Source organism: Ipomoea triloba, chromosome 5 (assembly GCF_003576645.1).
Source record: "Ipomoea triloba cultivar NCNSP0323 chromosome 5, ASM357664v1".
NCBI classification, from domain to species: Eukaryota; Viridiplantae; Streptophyta; class Magnoliopsida; order Solanales; family Convolvulaceae; genus Ipomoea; species Ipomoea triloba.
In genome coordinates, this window is record NC_044920.1 from 286502 (window position 1) to 309754 (window position 23253).

General features: G+C 36.8%; 3 protein-coding genes and 1 long non-coding RNA gene across 6 annotated transcripts; 1 reads left to right on the plus strand and 3 right to left on the minus strand.

The window, feature by feature from the left end:
- Nucleotides 1-2489: 2489 nt before the first annotated feature.
- Nucleotides 2490-4640, minus strand: LOC116020842. Of its 3 annotated transcripts, none has more exons than XR_004098857.1 (3): nt 3163-4639; nt 2830-3094; nt 2490-2752 (listed from the first exon to the last, which is right to left on the minus strand). It is a non-coding gene; the product is annotated as an uncharacterized LOC116020842 (long non-coding RNA). The 3 variants fall into 3 exon arrangements; XR_004098856.1 differs by lacking the exon at nt 2490-2752 and having other exon boundaries at nt 2867-3094; nt 3163-3648; nt 4380-4638; XR_004098858.1 differs by lacking the exon at nt 2490-2752 and having other exon boundaries at nt 2867-3094; nt 3163-4640.
- A 292-nt stretch (nt 4641-4932) lies between these two features.
- Nucleotides 4933-7334, minus strand: LOC116019920 (exocyst complex component EXO70B1). Its single transcript, XM_031260304.1, has one exon. The coding sequence runs from the start codon at nt 7224-7226 to the stop codon at nt 5250-5252; it is 1977 nt and encodes a 658-aa protein (XP_031116164.1). The 5' UTR covers nt 7227-7334; the 3' UTR covers nt 4933-5249.
- Nucleotides 7335-8301: 967 nt separating this feature from the next.
- Nucleotides 8302-12222, minus strand: LOC116019942 (glucose-6-phosphate 1-dehydrogenase, chloroplastic-like). The gene is made up of 10 exons (XM_031260340.1): nt 11768-12222; nt 11068-11300; nt 10804-10898; nt 10533-10647; nt 10204-10409; nt 9974-10123; nt 9760-9880; nt 9432-9661; nt 9149-9349; nt 8302-9032 (listed from the first exon to the last, which is right to left on the minus strand). Exons 1-10 carry the CDS (start codon nt 11955-11957, stop codon nt 8783-8785), a joined length of 1791 nt encoding a protein of 596 aa, XP_031116200.1. The 5' UTR covers nt 11958-12222; the 3' UTR covers nt 8302-8782.
- An 8653-nt stretch (nt 12223-20875) lies between these two features.
- On the plus strand, nt 20876-23146 carry LOC116019517 (protein LAZY 1-like). Its single transcript, XM_031259759.1, has 5 exons — nt 20876-21063; nt 21139-21205; nt 21403-22184; nt 22441-22714; nt 22839-23146. Exons 1-5 carry the CDS (start codon nt 21058-21060, stop codon nt 22856-22858), a joined length of 1149 nt encoding a protein of 382 aa, XP_031115619.1. The 5' UTR covers nt 20876-21057; the 3' UTR covers nt 22859-23146.
- Nucleotides 23147-23253: the final 107 nt, after the last annotated feature.

The following is a 23253-nucleotide window of genomic DNA, read 5'->3' on the forward strand; positions in this document are numbered from 1 at the left end:
AGTAAAAGTGTGACATGTCAAAGACCTCTAGGTCTCGCCTTCCTCAAGTAAAGAGTGGATGGTGACCCAGACCAAATTCAAATTAATATTATAGTAATAGAGATACAGGATCGATGTTGTATGTATATATTCACCTTGTGTCATGCAACTGTGAGATAAAGTTAGATGATCGACTCGTGTAAAAGTGTGACATGTTAAAGAGTTCTAGGTCTCGCCTTCCCTCAAGTAAAAAGTGGTTGTAATCTGAACCAAATTCAAATTAATTTCACAGGAATAGAGACACCAGAGGTTGTATGTGTATGTATATATTCAGCATGAATTATAATGAATGAACAAGTGATATATAGTTGATTGAATTGTATAGTAGAAGATGATGGAATGCATGGGCATTGGTTTAATTTTCAGTCACAGCATGTGAACATACATTATATTGTTGAAACGGCAGCAATTCCAATCAATTAAGCTGGCTAGGCTGTGTGGGTTTTGTCGGATAGGATGAAAAGGTTTGGAAGTCGCAGAAATAATGATATTGGGACACTGACTAATACCAAAAGGATTGACAATTGGGAGAAATGAGAGCACAAAAATCAAACCTAAGTTGATTGTAAATGTGGACTTGGTCGTCTACCAACTACTGCTCCTACGTTGTATCATGTATGTGGTGTGTATCATATCGTACATTAAAAACCCTCTTTTAATTCGCTCCGTCCACCTTAATTATATTCCAGTACTACGGCATCGCTTTTCTTTATTCTTCCTCCTGCCCCATTTCTACGCCATTCCTCCCTCAACCCTCCTGTCCACATTTCAATTTCATTTTCATTTTTATTTTTTGAGATATTATTAATCTCATTTTAATACTCAGGGTAACCCACAGGCCACAACCTGCATAATGCAATTATATTATTATATCATCAACCAAGATTCATCATAACAGTACAATTGTGAACCTTATTCAATTCAGATTATGTACATTTAATTAACAAATATTATATTATAAATAATTGGATGTAACGAATGTACATAATATAGACCTAGGTTCACAATTAATGCACATAGTAAACCTAATGAGAGCAATAAATATGAGAAGAATAATAATTATGGAAGAATGAATTGTTATTGAATACTTAAATAATACAATATACATGAAATGACTACTTATAAGGATATAAAGCGTCCAAGTCAGACAATGAATAGTACAATGAATATACAAAGAGAAGAATTCTAGTTTGAAGTTCTATAGAAAGAACATTGAACTTGTTCCTTAGATAAGTGAATCTTATTGTGATTAGTGACTTGATGAAGATGTCTACTAGCTGCAGGTCTTTTGTAGAGATGAAGTTTATTTGTATTAATTTTGATGTTACTTTGTCACGAACAAAATGGTAGTCAATTTCAACATGTTTGGTTCGTGCATGAAACACAGGATTCGCACACATATAGGTAGTTCCAAGATTTTCACATCAAAGTTTAGGTGATTTTTTTGCATAGTAAGACCAAGCTCTTTAATTAAAGCAACTAACCGATTTTGTCAAGATACTCACTCATTGTGGAGTCTCCCTAACGCAAAGACTAAAATTGACTAAGGAGACTCAAAGAATGTGCCCGAAACGACCCAAATGCAGCTTCAATAGCTAACCACAGGGCTCAGGATGTGGTATGACCCACAACAACGTACATAACCTTATTGGATATATATGAGATGAGTATATGGACAAAATAGATGCATCTAACGTACCCAATTTTGAGCCACATGATTGGCTACCATGGAAGATCCATCCAGAGTCTTATTAAAAGAAGCTTAACACGAGAATATGCCATATACATAACCACTGAGATCTTGCCCGTAAAGAAACAGAACGAGCTAGGACTTCCGGAATAAATAATTAGAGGATGTAAGTTTTATTGATACAAATTGATGGGATGTCTATAGGGTATTTATGGATGGTGGAGGGGTGGAGGATATATTTGAAAGGGTATGAGAAGTGGTGCAAATTATTCTGTGGACCTGCACTTTGAATGTTCACAATTTACCATTTAAAAATTCACAATTTGTATGCTACAAATGCACAATGTGAATGTTCACAATTTAGATACTAAAATGTTCATAATTTATTTTTTAAAATTCACAATTTGTATACTACGAACACACAATATTAACATACACAGTTTATGCGTTTTGACTTAGAAACACAATTTATATTCTAGAAGTTTACAATTCCAATACTAAAAATACACAGTTTAGGACCAGGATCCATCTTGCAAGGTAGACCCTGATCCATGGTATAACAATTCGAGAAGTGGATACTGAGTCACCCGTGATTGGTGGCGGCGGTTGGGTTGGTAACCATGGATCTTTTAGGTCTATGGATAACAGATGAGAACAATAAATCTAAGAATAATAATTCTGGAAGAATAAATTGTTATTGAATACTTGAATAATACAATATGCATGAAAGGATTATTTATAGTGATATAAAAGAGTCATAATCAATGAATATACAAAGAAAAAATTTTAGCGTGACTATGAAATAGAGAACTAATAAACCTGATCTACGATTTAATATAATTGTGTGAAGAATGTTGGGGTTTTACTGTGGTTGTTGTGACAGAATACAGATGGTCTGGATCCCATGAATCATTATGGGCTGGGTCGGTTGCCCATCATAAAATGGATTAGTATCCAACAAATTGAGTACTACATTTAATTTTGAGCTGGGGTGCCATGGAATCCATTATCAACAATTTAGTCCTACATTGATAATCAATTGTTGTCATCATCCTATGAAGGTAAAACAATTATTGAGCTGCTAGGGCCTAGGGGGAAACCTTTGATCATAGTTCCAAGCAGGATCAGGAGGTCCGGTTCCAAGAAACAGTGATGGGCATTGACCTGGGGTGAATCTAACCTCAAATTTTACTGTATCAACTGCCAACAAATGTAGTTTTAACCAGAATAAAGAGAACCAACACAACAGCTAAGTACAGATAAGGCAGAAAGAGCACCAGAAAACTACATGAACCGGGGCGGAGCAACAAGCACAAGCACTAGGCTAAGCCCTCTCATTGTCATCTCATTTGCAAATCAAGAAACCTGCAAAATCATCTATCAGGAACAAACCTTTTAAAAAGAAAAATTAATCCAAAGAAACATTGCAGTACCTCCTCATCATAGCAGAGCTTGTGCTGTTATTGAGATGAACCCATTTCTTGATTCGATAAAACATATCAGGAAGTTTCTTAAAAGCTTTGGGAGCGGCAAAGAATGAAAGAAAAAGCTATATTACACAACTTCCCTGATTCATTAACAAACAAGAAGAAAGAGATAGAAACTGGATTCTGCCAAGCCCAATTCCATCCACAGCAAATATCTGCAAATTAACAAATAGTAATACGAACAATTCTTTGAAGAAAGGGGAAAACACACGAACCAAAAAATATGGCTCTCTAGCAATTCTATTAAGCTTCATATGCTATCTCTTCTGTCCTTGTTTCATCATGTATTTGCTTTCATGCAGCATCAACCTCTGAAAGCCCTACTTTGATCTGTTTGCAGCCAAAATCTTCATTTCTTTCATACACTATACAGCCATATCTTGTTTCCCAAAACAAGATTTTACTTTCCTCCACCCATCTCCTTCACAAAACCTGCAACATCAGACACATAGTGCTACTCTAATTACTCTATTGTTAGCAAACTTCAGCCTTTAAAAACCTCAAATTTTCCACTCTTTGAGTCTATGACTGGGGTTTCCACAGTTGATCAACCCAACCATAATATATTCACAATTTCACATTTCCTAGGCGCCAAACATATTCCTCCTCAATCAGTTTGAATGTAATAATCATCCTCAAAATGAAATTAATTCGTTTTACTTTTCCTGCAACTTAAAAATGGTGCATAATTCATTCATTTATTTATTTATATCATTCTCAGTACACTGACTTAGCATATGAATATAGCTATTTAAATATTACTCCGTAGTCCGTACTTCACATCATTGAGGACTACCAATCCAAAACTCCGACAGTTTTTGCAGAGCAGAAAAAAGGGGCAGTCATGCAGCAGGAAGGAATCCAAGGGTTTCTGATATTTAATTGAGAAAAAGAGGAAAAGACCAATGTGGGAATTTTATCAAACAAGTGAACTTACTTTTTGCCTATTGGCCTAAAAACAAATAAATAAAAATAAAATGACACCATATCACCACAGCAAAAGTTCATAACTTCATATTTACACGTAACTTCAGAAAGTATATTGTCTTGTGCTTTATATCATCAACCCCCTAAGCACAATTACTTGTATATGCACAATAAGTTATAGATTTTGGAGAATGCAAGCCCGTGAAATAAAGATATCATCAAGTTAAAGCAGGAACCTTTGAAACAACCACTAGCAAGCCATGTCTCCAAAAGAATTTTTGATATTAAAAGGTGCAATTCTTCAACTTTGTGCAATATAGAGGTCGTGCTGGACTGCTGGTCACCTGCACGAACTTACAAAGCTTAAGGACCTTCTACTACTTGCTTCAATGCAAGAAGTTGAAGTCATTAGCCCATTTTGAACAATTTGAAAAGCATAGTGTCTAAAATAACGAAATGTTGTGCAAAACTCCGGCATCATGTAGGTTCAGGGAAAGGAAAACCATATATCAGAAAGTAAAATAATGAACCAAGAAACTGAGATGCTATTTACTTGTGCATATTTTATATATATATATATATATATATATATATATATATAACAGTAATTCCATTTTAATTTCTTAAGCAGATCAGCTTCACTCAAGAATATTACATTTGAAAAATTACTTTCGTCCTTTTTATCTCTTTCTGCATGCCACAGAATGTTGTCCTTGTTGATGGACAAATCTTGCAAATTTTAGTCAATAATTGAGACTGAAATAGCCCCACTCATACACTAATGTAACATTAAAATGAAGAGGCAAACTGCTTTGCCACTTGGAAGTTCATATCTTTATCTAAATAATGCATCTACAAATTTTATCTTCTTCGTTGAACGGAAATAGCCATGGAATTTTGTATACTTTGCTCTAAATACAGAAACTATACCAGCACTGTTCATAGTTTGTATAATGGGAGTGTTTCATAGAAGAATGAAACTAACAAAGAAATGGAATGAAACTTTCATTCTTTTAACATGGATGGGGTAAATTACAGAGATTCTGCAAACGCAAAGTAGGCTCTTTTTCTTTTTCTTGTGAGGCAAACAGAAAATAACCTGCATTTTATGAGCTTTTCCTTCTCATGTGATGAAGGCTCAGAGGTGTTCCTTCGAATAGATCCAACAAATAATTCTCTAGATCTTCAGGCGTATATTTTATGTACTTCCCTGAATGTCTGCCACTCTCTAGATGACTACCAAATCGCCCCATAAAGGAGCGATATGCTGGAATCACTTTTTCTGAAATGGATATTCGAAGCTCTTCACGAAGTTGAGCATCTGGCACCTTCCAAGACGTTTGAATCCTATAAAGTTCTTCAAAGCAGGTGTTGAAGTTCTTAAACCTTTCTTTCAGGGCAATTTTTGAGGCACTACTTGAGCTTCCACCAATCCCTTCATCCTTCAAACAAGACAACACTTTGCTCCATGAAGCTCTAAGATAACCTGTGGCGAACTGTCTGACCTGACCACGCCGCTTGCGTACCCACAAATCACCCAAGTGCTTCCTAAGATCAGAGTCTTTCACTTTCTGAACTATGTACAGTAAATTGTTCATCAAAAATATATATTGCATCCCACTATCCTCATACATCCTCGACTTCTCTTCAAGATTAGCTTCCAAAGACTTTATCAACAAGGACAACCGTCTTGCAAAGAGTGATTTACTCTCCAACTCGCTATCATTGCTATCATCAACTTGCAGACCCTCAGATTCCAACTCACTCTCAACACTTGGTAAAAGGTCATTAATTGTATTGCTATAGTCCACCAGCAGTTTAACATAATTCATAACATAGCGAGTTAATGGGTGAATTTCAGCACCTTGTATAGGTGTTCTGGAAGCCTCACCCCGAACTGCATTTTCAAACTCCACAAATGTGCCAATAGCTGCTTCTCCTAAGCCATCCAACACTCCCTTAGCCTCGCTACACACCATTTCCCCAGCCTTGTGACAAAAAAGAAGTTCTAAATCAGGTAAAACAGCAGAAAGAGCATCATACATGTCCAGAATCCTAAATAACTTCTCTGAAGACCTCCTGGCTATGACAACAGCCTCCCCAAAATTCAAGAGCTGCATTAGACACCCTTTTGCAGTCTCAATGAAACATATTTCTTTGGTGAGTTCAGAGCCATTAAAAATCTGTTCACAAAGTTGTTTTTCAGCAGACAGAAGAACTCTCACCACAATTTTCACAGCATATATCCATTTCTTCATTTTCTCATCCAGGGAACGCCACTCAATCCTCTGGACTTCCTCAATGCTCAACTTCTCAACGCCAAGAATAGACATACACTCATCCAGTACGTCTCGGCGGACAGTAGAATACACTTGACAGCATTCCTTTTCATAGCCGGATCGGATCATACGGTCTGCAATCTCTTTCAGCTCAACAGTAGCATCGGGATTGATCAAATCGAGGGACAATTCTATACCTCCGAGGCTGGGACCCCTCAAGTGATTGTACCTCCCACTGCTGCCGTCCTCCTGGCCTTCAGAAACGGTGCCAGTCTCGAAATCAGGAATTTCAGAAGCAGAGGCAGACATAGAGGAGCGGCGGAGGAAGGAGGAGTTGTGGAGGCGTTCGGCGTCGAGAGGGACAGTGCTCCGAATGAGGATGTGACGGAACTCGTCCTCGAGGTGTGCCATGGCAAGCTGAAGAGCGGCCTCCGCTCGGTCCATAACGGCATCGTTGTCCGGCGGTAGATCCAGATCCTCGGTCAACCGAATAATCTCGTCAACGGCAGCGAGGTAGACTTCGGTGGAAGCGGGATCGCCGACGCCGGCGTCAAGTATAAGCTTCTCAGCCTCCTCGAAGCGACGATCGAGAAAGGAATCGTCGTCTGCGGCGGCGGCGGCAGCTTTGGCGGACGAAGGAGTAGAGGTTGCGGATGAAGAAGCCATGAAATTGGAGAGGTTAGAGAGGCGATTGTCGAAGCTGGAGAAGATGAGAAGCATGTCATCAGTGTTGACGTTTGTGGAGGTGTGGAGGCTCTTCACGATCTGCTGCGCTGTCGCCAGAACCCTATCTTGCCCTTCCATCGCGCCTCTATGTCTCTCTGTCTTTCTTTCTCTCTCTACACCTCCCTCCTTCTCTCTCTATATATATACTTATACACACTCATTCACCCTATGTATCTATTACTCCCTTTTCCGTATTATTCTGCGTATAAATATATATAAATATATCCTTCAGCTAATTTCAGCTCATGTGTCTTTTCATTATCTTTTTTTTCTTAAATGATAATCATCATTCTACTAATATATATGGACAGACGACAGTTAACCTTATCACCGAAATGTATAATTGAGTAAGTAGAGTATAATTCTCATACCAAAATCGTTATTTCATAAGAGATATCAAAATATGATGGGCTCCTTATATGTATTAGGTGTCAGTATTCCCTCAACCAATGAGTTATTGAGTAATCATAATTTATCTTTCTATTATCATGCCAAAGTTGTTAAGTCACCATAATTTATCGTTTCACTATTCTAACCAGTGTGAGGACTTTGAGGCATGAGTATTTGTATTTCATCTTTTTGTGAACAAAGATTTACCTATACATAGTAAATAAATCGCTAAAATCTATTTATTTATATAATTTCCCATCATATTCCACTAAAAAAAATTATTATTATTATTATATATATATATATATATATATATATATATATATAAATAATATTTTTGTATAATCAATGTAATATCTAAAAGAGATTACATATACCAAAAAAGATCATGTCTATATTATTATATAGGATTCTTATGTCCTAATTTGAATGAAAAGATCAAATCAAATATGGTATCCATTTATTTTTTTCGATACTCAATTACTTGTTGAAGAAACATTACTAGTTATTGGACGTATTACTATGTCATTAACTATAATAATATGAAATCTTGATAGATCATAAACAACACTTGGATACACGATAACTACGCAACAAAATATCACCATGACATTAACCATAACAATACGAAACCTCAATACGTCATAAACTACAGTTGAATACATGATAATTACGCAACAAAATATCACCATGACATTAACCATAACAATACGGAACCTCAATATATACATCATAAACAATACTTGAATACACGATAACTATGTGAATAAAAGACATGAGATACATGTATGTATATATAGGTGTTGCTACAATGAAGTAGCAGCGGAGCAGCTTAATTACATGAAGACAAAATAAAAGAAATACCAAACATGCACATGATTGCATCACTATCAAATAAAACAGATGCACATGATATGCATCTTTCCCTCAAGTCACACATTGCATGGTTTATTAAGGAATTAAGGACAAAAAGGAAGTTAAAGATCAATGCTGTCTCCTTGGGAGAAAAATCTCAACCAATAGGATTGTTGACAAGGAAAATAATTACTGAAGGTGAAGGAAAAAAAATAGAAATTTCCCCAGTTTTCCATCTTTGGCTTCTATCATCTATCTCACTAAACTAATGTTTCACCTTCACTGCCACTCAAGTTTTACACATCTTAATCACAGAAGGCATCCAAACAGTGTTCTTCCTGAGCTTCAATAATGGCGTTTTGGTTAAGATGATGATGAAGTCCAGAGAGTTATTGATCCACCCCAAGATCGCCCCATTTCACGTTGTATCTTGCTGCAAGGTAGTGTGCTCCGATGGGTCCTCGGCTTCCATAGGGATAGTACTCGGGAACTATTTTCTTCCCCTCGAGCTCCTTTAATACCGGGGTGAATAGAGACCAAGCAGCATCGAGTTCATCACTGCGAATGAAAAGCCTCCTTTCGCCTTCTATAGCATCGAGAAGCAGTCTTTCATATGCATCCGGGATCTCCTTAGAGTACCTATAATTTAATTTTTAAAAAAAAAATAAATTGTAAAGCGGGGACGTGGTTGAATATAGAAGATTCAGCAGTGGCAACAATTAAGGTATACAGCAAATCGTATTTGAAAAAGGTACCTGGTTGAATAAAGAAGATTCAGATTACTGCGGTCCAGTCTCATCCCCAAACCCGGGACCTTGTTATTGATCTTCAAATAAATAGCTTCATCAGGCTGGACGCGTATAACAAGCTCATTTGTTGCCCGGTCAAGGTCACTGCCGAAGTTTTTGTTGTACAAATTTCCGGGCACATGCCTAAATTGCACTCTAATCTCGGCACTGAGACAAAAACAGAATACATAAATGACTGTAATTGAAATTGGAGAGAAGGAAATACAAGACTTCATGTGATTTAACTTACCTTTTGGTATGTAAAGCTTTCCCGGCTTTCATTAAAAAAGGCACACCATCCCATCTAGCATTATCTATGAAAAGAGCGGCAGCAGCAAATGTCGGGGTTAGGCTATCCTTTGGTACAGTCTTGTCATCAGTATATCCTGGATAAGTAACTCCCCCTTTCGTATGCCCCTTGTATTGCCCGATTACCACATTGTCAAGTTGTAAAGGCCTCATGGAACGTAAGACTTTTACCTGGAATACACCGCCCATGAGAAATAGAACTAAAAACTAAAATAAAATAATAACAATAATAACAACTAGCTTATTAGCCTTGTAATAAAAGGACTAACCTTTTCATTCCTAATATCTTCTGCGTCTAAACTGACAGGAGTTTCCATGGCAAAGAGGGCAAGGATTTGAAGAAGATGATTTTGCATAATGTCTCTGATTATCCCGTAATGGTCAAAGTAACTGGGAATAGCATGCATAATGCATCAGGAACGATGAGTTAAACGAAAATTATTTGGATTACGCAAATAGGCCTTAGAGAAGAAGAAAAAGTACCCTCCCCGTCCTTCAGTGCCAAAATCTTCAGAGAATAAAAACTGTACATTCCTTATGTATTGCCTTGACCACAGTGGTTCAAAGATAAGGTTGGAGAAGCGGAGGACAGAAAGATTCTCCACAAGCTCCTTCCCGAGATAGTGGTCAATCCTATTCGACAACGAGAGAAAAGTGTCAAAAAAAGAAGAAGATTTCATTGACACAATAAGATCATGGGCAAGCCTTCGTACCTGAAAATTTGATCTTCCTTTAAGTACTGCTTAAGAGATCGTGTTAACACAGCAGAGGATTCAGAATCCCGACCAAAGGGCTTCTCCACAATGACTCTAGTCCATCCATGGGCAGACGATGCAGAGACACTTGCACACCGTACAGCATCTACGAATATGTTTGGCGGAATCGACAAATAAAAGAGGCGATTGGAAAGCTTTCCACCCTGTAAATATGCTAATTTATGATCAAAACCGGAACCTAAAGAGAACATAATCATAAAGATATAAAATGTAGTAATGAAAATAGAGCACTTCAGTAAACAATTTGAGAACCTAGTGCAACATACCTCATGCTCCTTGAGTTTCCTATCAAGCTCTGAAAAATTTTCCTCCGAATCGTACAGACCACTATGGTAGAAACACCTTTTTAGGAACTGTTCCATCTTTTCGCCACAGTTTTCCCTGCACATGAAATTCATTAAAGCTTTATTAGCCAATCAACAAACATTACAATCACCGTGAAGCCCCCTGCTTAGAAAGAAAGCGAAAGACCAAAACATTTATTGCAAGGACTAAAACCAAAAACATCAAATCACTATTAGAATAGAAAAGCTTTACCTCTTATCTATCCTGCAAGTAAGAGTTTTGCTAACCATGTTCCTAAGTTCTTCATCAGTCATCTTGCTCCGGGCATAACCATAAATAGTGAAGTGCTGAAACCCCCATAAAACGATAAAACAAATAAGTTCCTTATAAAACCCATTCTAAGCATAAGGTTCTTCAGATGAACAACAAATAATGCAGTCCCATTCAGTTTAGAAATACAGGCAAGTTTACAAATGCCAGTATAATGTATAAAGAGGAGAGAATTTCGAGACAGACCTCAGGGAGGCAATCTTCATAATAAAGGGCAAAAAGCGCAGGAAATATCTTCTTCTTAGCAAGGTCACCAGATGCCCCCACGACAGTTATACTGACAGTTGAATTACTTTTATTCTTAAAACACATAACAGCTTCTTTAAGCTCCTCAGGTGGGGGAACTGATGTCACCTTGTCTTTCAATTTCTTCGCTGTAGTTTCATTCCCTGCCGGAGCCAATGGAGACACTACACAACCTAAAATCAAAGTGCCATTTACATACAAAATCAACAATGCGTAACACACAAAGCTGAAAATCTCTCAACAATACAATTCTTGAATACATCTTATAGCAAATAACACAGTGTTGATGCCATTGATCCAAGAATACTAATAAACTATGCATCAACTAAGGATAATAATATAACACAGACCAAAAAAGACAGTAATTACCCTAATAATCCTACTGTTTCACTACAATTGAAATTCATAGAATCCAGCTAAAAAGACTAAAAATTTTCACATATGGCGAGAAACTTTGTAATCAATTGCATAGCTCAAGAATCCAGATAGTAAACTAATGCATAACAAACCAATCGAAGATACTAAAAACTGCAGCTATCAAACAAATTGTCAACGAATAAACAGCATAGAATCAAGACAGCCCAAAACGAGTTTATAGATTCAAAAGAACAACAATAAAGAAAGTAGGCATCTTTCGTACTTATCACACTCCGCGATGGGCTTGGCTTAGATATTAAAGAAATATCCCGGGGGCCAACCTTCCGTGAAAAGATCGAAGAAACAGATATCTTCTTATGGTGACGCAGGACAACAGACGATGAATTTGAGTGCGATGTCGCCGCCGCCGCCGCCGACGATGAAGCACAATTAGCCGCGGAAGAAATCACCATTTCCCAATCTCTATAAAGAATCTCACAAAGTATCTTGCGGAGCAGATTATAACAGAAGAACAGAATTGCGAGAACGGGTTCTCAGTTTTCAGAGGAAAGAATGGAAGAGGATTTAGTGGTTATAGGGGTCAAAAGAGTTCGGAGATGTCGAGAGGACAGACCCTTGAGATCTCCGAAAGGCTGCTCCTCGTATAGTATAGGAGTTATAAGTTTTAGGATTCGCAAGCAACAAACTATATTGTATATAACTCCGTACTTGCTTGCACTCCTCATTCTGAATTCTCAACAGGCTTCTACTATTTGAGTATTCAAGATACGTTTGTCTTTCAACTTCTAGGCTAATGGGTTAATTAGCCATTGGTCTTACATGGCTTTTTAAACAACCTAAAGGGCACCCCATAATTATTATAGTTTTAATTTGATTATAACTCTTAATATGTGGCAAAACCTTATGGTCTAGTGACATCAAATTGCACTCTTATATAAGAATGCGATAGTCAAAGACCTCGTGGTCAAATAGCATAGCTGTGACCATCCCACATCGTATCTAAAGTGATCTTATCTGAACGTATTAAGTAAAAACACCCTATTTAAATGCAAAATAATCTCATATAAAATATTAAAGTAGATGTAATATATGGTTTAAGTGTTCACTTCGTCATGGACTACTAGTTTAAGGGTCAAGGTTAGGCCTTAGTTGTTATTCCGTACTAGTTTTAAGATTAATGTCAGTCTCTAACTACTCTAAATTGATTGTGAGTTAGGGAAAATTATATTCCTAAAACGGTCAAATAACTATCACTAAATTGTAACAAATTATATATTAATTAAATTTAAAATTAATTAACAATTTGATTTACAACAAAATTTATAGCTATCGCCTAAAAATGTGTTTTAAATAAAATTCACATTGTGATACATAAACTAACATTTTTGTAAAGGAGTTGTTAACATTAGTGTGGACACATGCCAAGTAGAGTCCAAAACTCCAAAAGGGTGGTTGCATTTAAGTTATTATGAGATTAAGGAATGGGGAAGGTTGATGAACTATGTTTTTTTTTTTTTTTTTTTTTTTNTTTTTTTTTTTTTTTTTTTTTTTGAATACTACTAACTCTATTACAATGCAGTATCTGTTCATAACTACTTTCTCAACCTATTGAAGCACAAGAGTACTGAGGCTCAAACCCACCACCTCCCGTATAAAGGGAAGGATTTAATGCCACTGGACCACAAGGTCCTTGGCGATGAACCTATTGAAATATGCTTATATGCACACTTGAAGACATATAGACGAAAATCCACGTGTTTTAAAAATGGGGAAAAATAGAAGTGCAAAGTATAAGCATAACCAAAACCCATATCTCCCTTTAATTTTATTTTCCTAACTAAATTAAAAATACAACGTATACTATATAAATTTCTTTTTGGTACAAACACGACGAATATTTCAAGAAAAAATACAATTTAAATGTCACAAAAGGATTTGAAAATTGGGTGAAGCATGATTCTCGTACTGAAAATTTGTGAATTCAATTGTTGTCAACACATTATCAGTCGAGTCAGTCACACAAAATTTTTCTAGTGTAATTTGTCTTTCTTATGTAATTAGTTGATTATTATACAATGACGAAATTGATCAAGTGGCACAATTTTAAGTAATTATTGTGATTTTTTTCCATGACAAAAAAGGTACTATTTACACATTTTTATTCAATGTTTAAAATATGCACATTTCAATCAATCGCCGTATTGGATGGAGAGAGCGGTGACGTTACCCATCACATGCAAGTTTTAGGTGGGTGGTCAACCTATTGGCAATCTTGAAGAGACAAAGCTAACTTGGTTTCTCCCATCCTCTCAACTATATGCCTTTTTTGGCGTTTTCCATGGCCAAACGCCCACTAGTATTGAGTCGCCTCATGTGCATCTGTGCACCTGCGTGTATAGAAAAGTGCAACTAAGTTTTTCAAAAAAGAAAAAGTGCTATTCCAAATTGACCCAACTTACCCATCAACAAAATTAATTCAGAAACTCATGCATTTGTGGGTTTCCTGTGCAGATATAATCCAACTGAAAACTTGGATTAATAATTAAAAAATAAATAAAATGAAGCATTGTTAAGTGGATGAAGCGTGATTCTTATACCTAAAACAATAAAAATCGTAAGTTTGATTATTGTCAACATCATTTTAGTTTAAGTCCAGTGCACTATTATATATGAGCGAGGTGTGCACGTGCGATTCTTGTCAACATCCTCTTACCGGCTATTACACATGAGTAGGTGATTTACCTCTATTATATTAAACATGAAGTAGGGTTTACACAATGTGCGTAGTTTACCTCTATTACCCAAAAAGTAGAGTTTACATAGTATGCGCAACATTGGGTAGTGTGGTAGAATATGTTTACAAATTATCTCAAACTACTTATCTAATCAAGAATGATGGAGGTTTGGGTTTTTGTGCTCATTGTTTGTAAGTGTATAGTTTGGTGTTAAGTCTCGAAATTAAGTTGACTCAATTTATTTCTCTGAGCCTAAGTGGTAGATTTTTGAGATCTAAAAAATAAATAAATAAATTTTATTTTGTAAGACTATGGGCATGCGGGGCGGTCCGCCGGTCCCTATTCACCTTTTAAATGGGTCTAATCCGTGGAATGAAGATTAGAGACCGGCCTTGGCCGATCCGAGTTGGGCTAGTCCAAACCATTTTGAAAGTCTACTTTACACCTGGAATTACAAGGAGATACAAAGCAATTCCACTAACTTGGACCCTCCAGTTATATTTTGGGCCTTGATCAATTTGAATTGGCCCAAAAAAGGCCAGTTATTGGGCCGTTGTTATGGAATGTTAACCAACCATTCCACTAAAACTACTCGGTTTCGTAACTTTCATAAGCAATACTTTTTTTTTTTTAACACCAAAATAATATCACATTGTGGCCTTGTAAAGAATCATAAATATTTCAAAATAATAATAATAATAACCAGTGAAAACAAGTTCACAAATCACAATAAACGCAAGCGAGAGTTCTCCCAAAACATGGGCAACGTTTGAGAGATACCTCTCGTAGCCAAAGTATCAGCAACAATATTCATTGACCTACGGACGAACTTAAGATCACAAAGATAAAAATCAAAGCTAGTTTAAGACAGTTACCAACAACAGTATCTGCATAAGAATAATCCAAACAGCCAGAAGAAAGAGTTAACCTTACAATAGTGAACAATCTAGGCTAATTTAGTTTCATGTAATCCTTTACTAACTAAGCCACATGAAAAGTTTTACTTAGAACACATATTTTAATAATAATGAGATTTTCTTAAATTAAAGGTTTATCATTATTTTTAATTATTTAACATGTTTCAATATAGTTCAATTCTTATAATTCTCCCCCACCCCCCACATCTTGATTTTCTTTCCCCTACCAAGAGAATGAAAAATAAATTAAAGGTGAAGTCCACGTGCCCTTCTCCCTCTTCCTCTTCCTCCTCCTCCTCACCAGTGAACTCTTGGCTTATATTATCATTACTAGCTATTAAGTGGGTATGTATAGTACGTCCATGATGAAAACCACCATTTGATCGGAGTTTATTCATTTCCCGGTGCCGGATTATGGGACCATTCAAGATTGATCTGAGGAGAGGATAGGATGACGACGTAGCACAAAGCTTAACAAATTAAACCAATTCAACAACCAATGAACACTGTATATACTCATGTACATAAGCAAATCAATGAAGACTAGCTACTTACGTACTATAAAACATTAAAACCTCAACAAGCACGTGCCGACGTACGTAGTGTTTATATAGACGTACTCCTAATACAGATCAGATGAGGCTAACAATAAAGAGCTGATCGAGCTGACAATTCAATTCTCCAATATATATAATAATGTCAAAATTCCACCGCTTACAGCAGGCGTCTCTGATCATGATCTCCGGTTGATCGAGTGTAATATTTATGCATGGGAGGTTCAATTCGTTCTCAACCGCCCAACGGTATCCGATCCGCCATTGTTACAACCTCAAAGCTCATTCACCTTTCTGCTACCTAACTAACTGCAGAAATTAAAAAACTTATATTTCTCCAAAATTTTCATTTTTTCCAGAAATGTAACTCAGTTCTCCGGTTAGGTTAGTAAACACACTTCCAATTCTGTGATTTCCTTCCAACTACATACTAGGAAGTGATAGTTCAAAAAGTTAAGATGAATTGTTAAAATTAGGTTTCCAGTCAACTTCATGATGACGTACTTTGAGAATCTGGAAAAATCATTATATTCAAATTAAAACCATTCCTGCCGGCCTTCTTGATCATCATCAGATGGATCATCATAGTAAGATGGACCATTCACATGGCTGCAGGTGATAAAATGACCACAAACGTCGCTTTAATTTTCAGGAGGTGGTGGTATATATAAGTTGGGTCCTGTCAGATGTGAGGTTCATCTCATTTGATCTGATCTACCCCAAAGCAAGAAGGTTCAATGCTAATTCTCAAAATTATCTATTGACTTTCTTGGTTTGAGTCATTTAATTATGAACACTTAGTCAAATTTATCTGATCTACATGTAGTTCTTTAATTTGTTAGCCAGTGTCACAAAGCTAGATTTTAATAAATCTCACACCGGCTCCACAAGGAATATTGTATAATGGTACTTGGGTGAGATGGGATCAAACTTGATCATGAGCTAGCTTTTGTAGTAGAAGAATTAAGAGCTAGCGCTTGATATAACTTGAGAGCCATATATCATTTGGTGCTCTATTTAGAGTATGTAAGCTGATTCCACATAAGCTACTCAAAGTCCAGATTAGTAGATTTACTTTGTGTGCACATTCAAGTGGTGATTAGAATTCTCCTGATAACTCAAAAAAAAAAAAAAAAGGTAAGAAGGAAAAAATAACATGAGTAAAAACTGTGCATGGTGTTTTTCTCTTGGAATGATGAGATGAGCAGTTCCATGCAAGGACGTGATTGGAGTATAGCAATGTCTGGTGACATTTCATACAACAAATCCCAAACTTTGAGACACTGTTTAGTAGTAGAAACAACAGAAACCTTCCAACTTCCAACCAAACAAATACGATGTGAATGATATGTCTGGGCTGGCAAAAGTGCAAGGAATGAGGGCCCCCAGTTGGCCAACCCAATTCAACCTACTCGATCGATGTCGATCGATCATGAAAAAACACATAGCTTCCTTCCCTCAAATTAAAGTACAACCTTATTGTTACCATTCACTTTTTGTGCTTGGTCACCAGCCGCCCAAGTGGCTAATCCTCCTCTACAAGATTCTAGCTACCTAGACCTAGTCCGACATGCTTTGCAAACCTCAATAATAATTCCCAACTCGGGCCCGCAGCGCCGCTGCAATCATAGCTCAGATCAGCCCCTCAAACATTGCCCAACATCATCCACATTACAATATAAACCATAAATAAATATTTATTTTCAGTATATTAAAAGTTTATAAATTTTAATTTCAGATATTATATTTTAAAACAAACATTTTCATTCAGTATATTAAAAGTTTATAAATTTTAATTTTAGATATTATATTTTAAAACAAACATTTTCATTACACACAAAATGAACTTTTAAAAAATTGTATTAAAAATGAATTTTAATATACTAAAAATGAACTTATGTTGATCATTCACTTTGTAAGTTGAACCATGGTTTATGGTATAGTGATTCGCATAACAAATTTATACTGTGAACCACGTATATTATTCATGTTTAGATTAATGATATAGCTAAAAATGAATCTTTAAAAAATAACCATTCATATGTTAAAAATGAACCTTCAATATATACTAAACATGAACATTATAGGGTGTGTTTGGCAAATAGTTATTAGCTGAGAACTGATAGCGAATTGACTTAGTTGATATTTGTTAGTGGATTGGGTTAGCGAGTTTAACCAACTGATAGCATTAGTTGGTTGCAGAAAAGTGTTTGGTAAGTTATTAGTTGTTAGCTAATAATTGATTACATATAAAATTATCTTTAAGGTATGAGTGTATTATATTATTTAAACCTATAATAATAATAATAATAAACCTATTATTATTATAAAATTTATGTAAAATAAAATAAACATATGTTTATGAGCTTAGGAAGCCTGTGAACACTAATCACATGTCGTGTTGCTAATTACCTTCATGATACTAGGCAACGGGCTTATGAGCCTCGTCGATGGGCTCAAGCGCCCTGTTGCCTAGTATCGTGAAGAGCTGCTAAACTTGTCTGCACTTTCTCATTTAAAAAATATATATAAAAATTATTGAGGGTGTTTTGAAGAAAATAATTTATTTTCTCAAAAAGCTTGTCAAAAAGGATACTTTGAACAGCTTTTAGAATTTTAGCGTTTGGAAGTAATAAGTTGTTATGAAAAGTTGATTAACCAAACATTCATATTACCTATTTGACCAAGTCAAACAACTAATAATAATCAAACCATCTAAAATTAGTTGATCAGCTATGCTACCAAATAGGCCTATGTCAATAATTCACCTTATAAGATGGTCATAATCTATCATATAATAATTGTACGTAAAACATCATCGTCAAACTCTATTACATCAACTACTAATGTTGGAGCATGGACTTATTGGCCATACTCCAACATTATATAGATCAAAGCTAATTTAAGGTATTTCAGAGATTTTTGCTATGTTATTATATTTTGCAATGGCTTAATTTAACCTCTAATTATTGTGCATGAACTTGATGGGACACTATATATAGATTTATCCAACATTTTCTACTTGTCTATTTTCTTTTGTTAAAACTATCTTTAGTATAAATGGCCTCTTGTCAAGTCTATTTAACTAAACTTTGTTGATTTTGACTAATTTCTTGTGTACATGATAGTTAAGCCAATTATAATAATGAATTTTCTCTCTCCATAAGAAGATATAACAAGGTTTCATTGGTTTGGCTTCTTTTAGTTTAGAGATGCCCAAAGTGTGTAATTATGGCTTTTAGCTTGGTGAAAGAAGTAAATTGTAAAACTTGTTTAGCAGGCAATAGATTTTTTAAAGTGTTTGTATATTGGTAGTGCTCGCGATAGAGTCAATTCCATACCTTGAACTAGCGAAGCAAAACTATTATATTGACTTTTTTGAATTAATCAACTAAATGAGCTAACTGTTCGCGGGACTGGAACCACAAGTATTATGTTAACCCTAAACAAATTCTTGTTTACATAAAGTAGGGCAAATTCTGGCTTGGTTCGGTATTGGTAACCACAAGGTTCCAAGTTGGACTTTCAGTAGGAGCAACTTAGTGACCTTCTTGATTTGAATCGGTCAGTTATAGACAACTTATTATGCTCGTCTACCTCCTTGTATTCCTTTACCGACAAGACGGGATTTACCCCGTGCACTCTCTCGAATATTGACTGTGATTTTCCTCATCATCCAAAAGTTTGGCCTGAGTTTCCTTTAGAGAACCATGATGAGCTGCAGCAGCACATTCAGGTTCTCTTCCCAGTTGCTGTCAGAGCAGAAAAACATGCAACCTTAGTGCTCTCACAATCAGACTTTGAGGGAGGCAAACATTAAAAGACAAACACATCGCTGTGATAAATATCTGCATGCATGTGTTGGCTAAAGTCATGTCCTGGGCTGAAAAATTTCCCCAAACTCTGTATTCTAGCCCCTTGTTGCTGTCCCAAAAGAATGCATAAATCTATCCACTTCACACCAACTTCTTCTGTATCCACCACCTTGCTGTTGTCAACTGGAATGCCATTGGCCCTCTCCTGGATTCTCTACCTTCTTAGCCTTATCAGTGCTTGACAACCATAATACCGAGTTATCAGGCCTTTGCTCTACCGTTTACAAAGAAATATAATTAGCCAACTCCTATAGCTCAAGCTTTTAGTATAGTAGTAAGCGGATCCTAGTGCTTTCTATTTGACCCTTTTTTTTTTATCAATCTCATTGGACACTTTAACAAGGATAAACACAACTTATCAAGAAAACTGTTGGACGGAAGCTGGTAAGGGCCAAGTCTAGCACCATGTGACTAGTGAATTGTTGGGCAGAGGTCAGTAAAGGGCCAAGTTCAGCATCCTGGGCCTCGAAAATGTATGGCCGTATAAGAAAATAAAGTTGTTTCTTCGCTACTAAGTATAGCTTTTGACGTAGTGATAAGCGCTTGAACCTAACAAGTGGTATTAGAGTCAGGTCACAGAGTTGGGCTGATGTCGATAAAGGTGTAGTACCCTGGCTCTCGAAAATGCGTGGCAATATAAAGAAAAAAGTTAGCAATAACTTTTGGCATATTGGTAAGTGTTTGATTCTAATTAACAAAAACATCATGGGACACTTTACCTCAGTTGGTCAGGTCCCCAGAACCCCTAGCCACATAAGATCAGCCTAAAATGGTTTGACAGACAACCAAACTAGAAGGAAATTGCTAACAGGATTCATATATCTGCCATGAATGTTTGTATCAAAAGATCAATCTGATCTGAAACCATCCTACTCTCACTGTCAGAACAAGTTGGCACTTGAGACCCTCCACAAAATTTAAGGCCATTTTACACCAGTAAGCAGTGACACCAGCAGAGATTATTGCAGTTTTCCACCTTCATATCCTGGGGCAGAACCACTCTAATCTTCCTCTTTGTCAGATTATATCTGTTGTATTAGCACCAACAAAATATCCCCTACCCTGCTTCTGTTCATTATAGGTGTACAACCATGCAATGCCAAATGAGATAACCAAAGCAAATATATCATTCAGCCATATCCATTCGTAAACCGTCAAATCAATACAGGCAATTTCATGCTCACAACATGATCTGCTTAGTCTAACCACTCCCATGAATGCATCTTATCATGGAATGGGGTCCAAACCATCCTTCAGTTCATCCAGACGATCGTTTTACCCCCCGAACAAACCACGATTAGCTGTAGTATCATAGTGACTCTTAACCACCCATCACAGGTCTTATATTTTGCCATACACCTCCAAAGCCTTTCGAACTCGCCTTGGCTCTACAGTCTTTGTAACTATTCCTAAACAAATCAGCTTTGTTTCTCTCATTCCCAACAACTAGCTGAGTGGAACACTTTCCAAGATGAAGGTAATCCCAGACACAACTGAAAATGTTGTCTTTGCTTATCACTATACTCAGATTATCATCTTCTTTTCTGTGCAGTTACTAGGTTGGATGCATCGGAAGTTTCGACAAGGTAGCCATGAACCACTCAAAGATTTCTCCTTAGGTATCACTCTCCCCTTTCTCATCTTCTTCAATGTCATCCTTAAAGATTATATTTTTTTGAAGCAATTAAGGTAGTGTAAACATGAATCACAAAACATCTGTCAGGGGCAACCTAAGCAGATTCTTGTATCTGATTCATCATCCTTAATTGTCATTTGACTAGATAAACTAGATTTCTTGTTTGTTCTTGTCTTGCAGGGCAGCCGTCGTTGGATGACATACAATGCTACCCGAAAACGAATTTCTACACTAAGTCCTCCAGCAAATCTCAGAGAGACAACCTTCTGCGCAAATCGTTTGCTGGTCCAGATGGAGACAGGGCGGACGAAGAGGACTTTGAAGAAGAATCTTCAGCTGCACTCACTGAACTGTTCCATGGTTTTCTCGCAATTGGCACATTGGGAGGAGACCCTATTGTGAACGACCCTTCGACCCCAACGTTTTCCATCTCTGTGGAGAACATAGCGGAGAAAGAAACAGAAGTGACAGAGAATGATCTGAAGCTGATCAATGACGAGTTGGAGAAGGTGTTGGGAGTAGAGGCCAAAGACGACATCTCATCTGGGAGAAGCAGTCAGGTTAGTGCTGGGAGGAGCAGTCACTGCAGCACCATCACACTCAGCGGGAAGCAGCTCGAGAGCTTAGACAACAGCGGAAACATTGGAACAAACATTTGTCCGCTCCAAGGTTACCTGTTTGGTTCTGCAATTGGTCTGCCAGACACAACCATTGCAAAGAAAGAACCTAGGCCATCTCTCGGAGAGCTTTTCCAGAAAACCAAGTTAGCAGATGAAAACTCTGGAGGAGCAAAATATGACAGGGGCGAAAAACCTCGTATGGACAAGGAACACGACAAGTCTGCTGTGCACCTTGTGAAGAAAATACTCAAGAAAGGAATGCCCCATGCCTCTTCCAAGAGCTCAACTGCAGCTTTGGGCTGCACTATTGATTCTGCTGCTGCTGAGACAAAACTGCACAAGGTATGCCCTTTTTCCTTATGCACATCCTAAAAATAGGAATCCTATGAATCTGAAACAAGCTCTGATACCATGTTATAATATAAGATTGGACTATAAATGCACATGGGCCAAATCACACTAAAAGACTGAATCCAATCAATTAGCTAGTCTAACACATAACCTTATAAACCCATATGTTCTTATATTTTCAATGTGAGACTCTTAGCAGTCGTATAGCACCTGAGTATGATCTGTATTGATAATGCGAGGAAAGCAGATTCTGCATATGTTCCACAGGAAAGTCCATCCTGAGAGCACAGCAACAGCAGAAAAGCTCGACAAGCCCTCCAAAAATGAGATCAGGAACAATCTAATGTATGATGGGGCCTACAACCTCGGAGGTGCTGAAGATGTTGCCCTGGTGCCTAAGCGACGCATGTCAAAGGAGAGCATAAGGCGTCTGAAGAGCCAATCCAACATGCATCAGTTCACCATTAGTGCTGCTGATTGTAACGGGAACAGAGAATGCTGGATCAAAAGCGACGCAGACTGTAAGTCTTCCCACTTTGATCTGCACAACATATTCTGTCATCATTTACATTTCCACATCATATCTGTTCTCTAAAACCGAAAACTGTTACAATCTGTTCTTTGGTTCTGTATGCATTATTGCAGACCTGGTTTTGGAGCTCTAAGGCCAAGAACCAGAAAACATCAGAAGCAGCTCAGGTTCACTGCCAGCTAAACCTGCAACATGTTTGGGTTAATGAAACTCTTCTCTATACTAATATGTTTGAGTGATTGAGTCTTGACAAGGTTGAGAGAGAACTTTATAGCATCAGAATAAGATATGTATTAAAGAGTGTCTGTCTCTTTGATTTATGCTTATTTTATGAGTATTATTATGTACAAAGGTTTGAGATGTATGGACCAAGATGAGCATGATTTATGCATAAAAGTATTTGAGATGTTAAGTTAATGTTTGGTTATTATGCATATATAACACTATGTTTTCTCCACTTGCAAAATGCAGACAGCTTATCAACAGAAAGCATCACAGGTATAAGGAAATAAAATTTTGACATAGTGG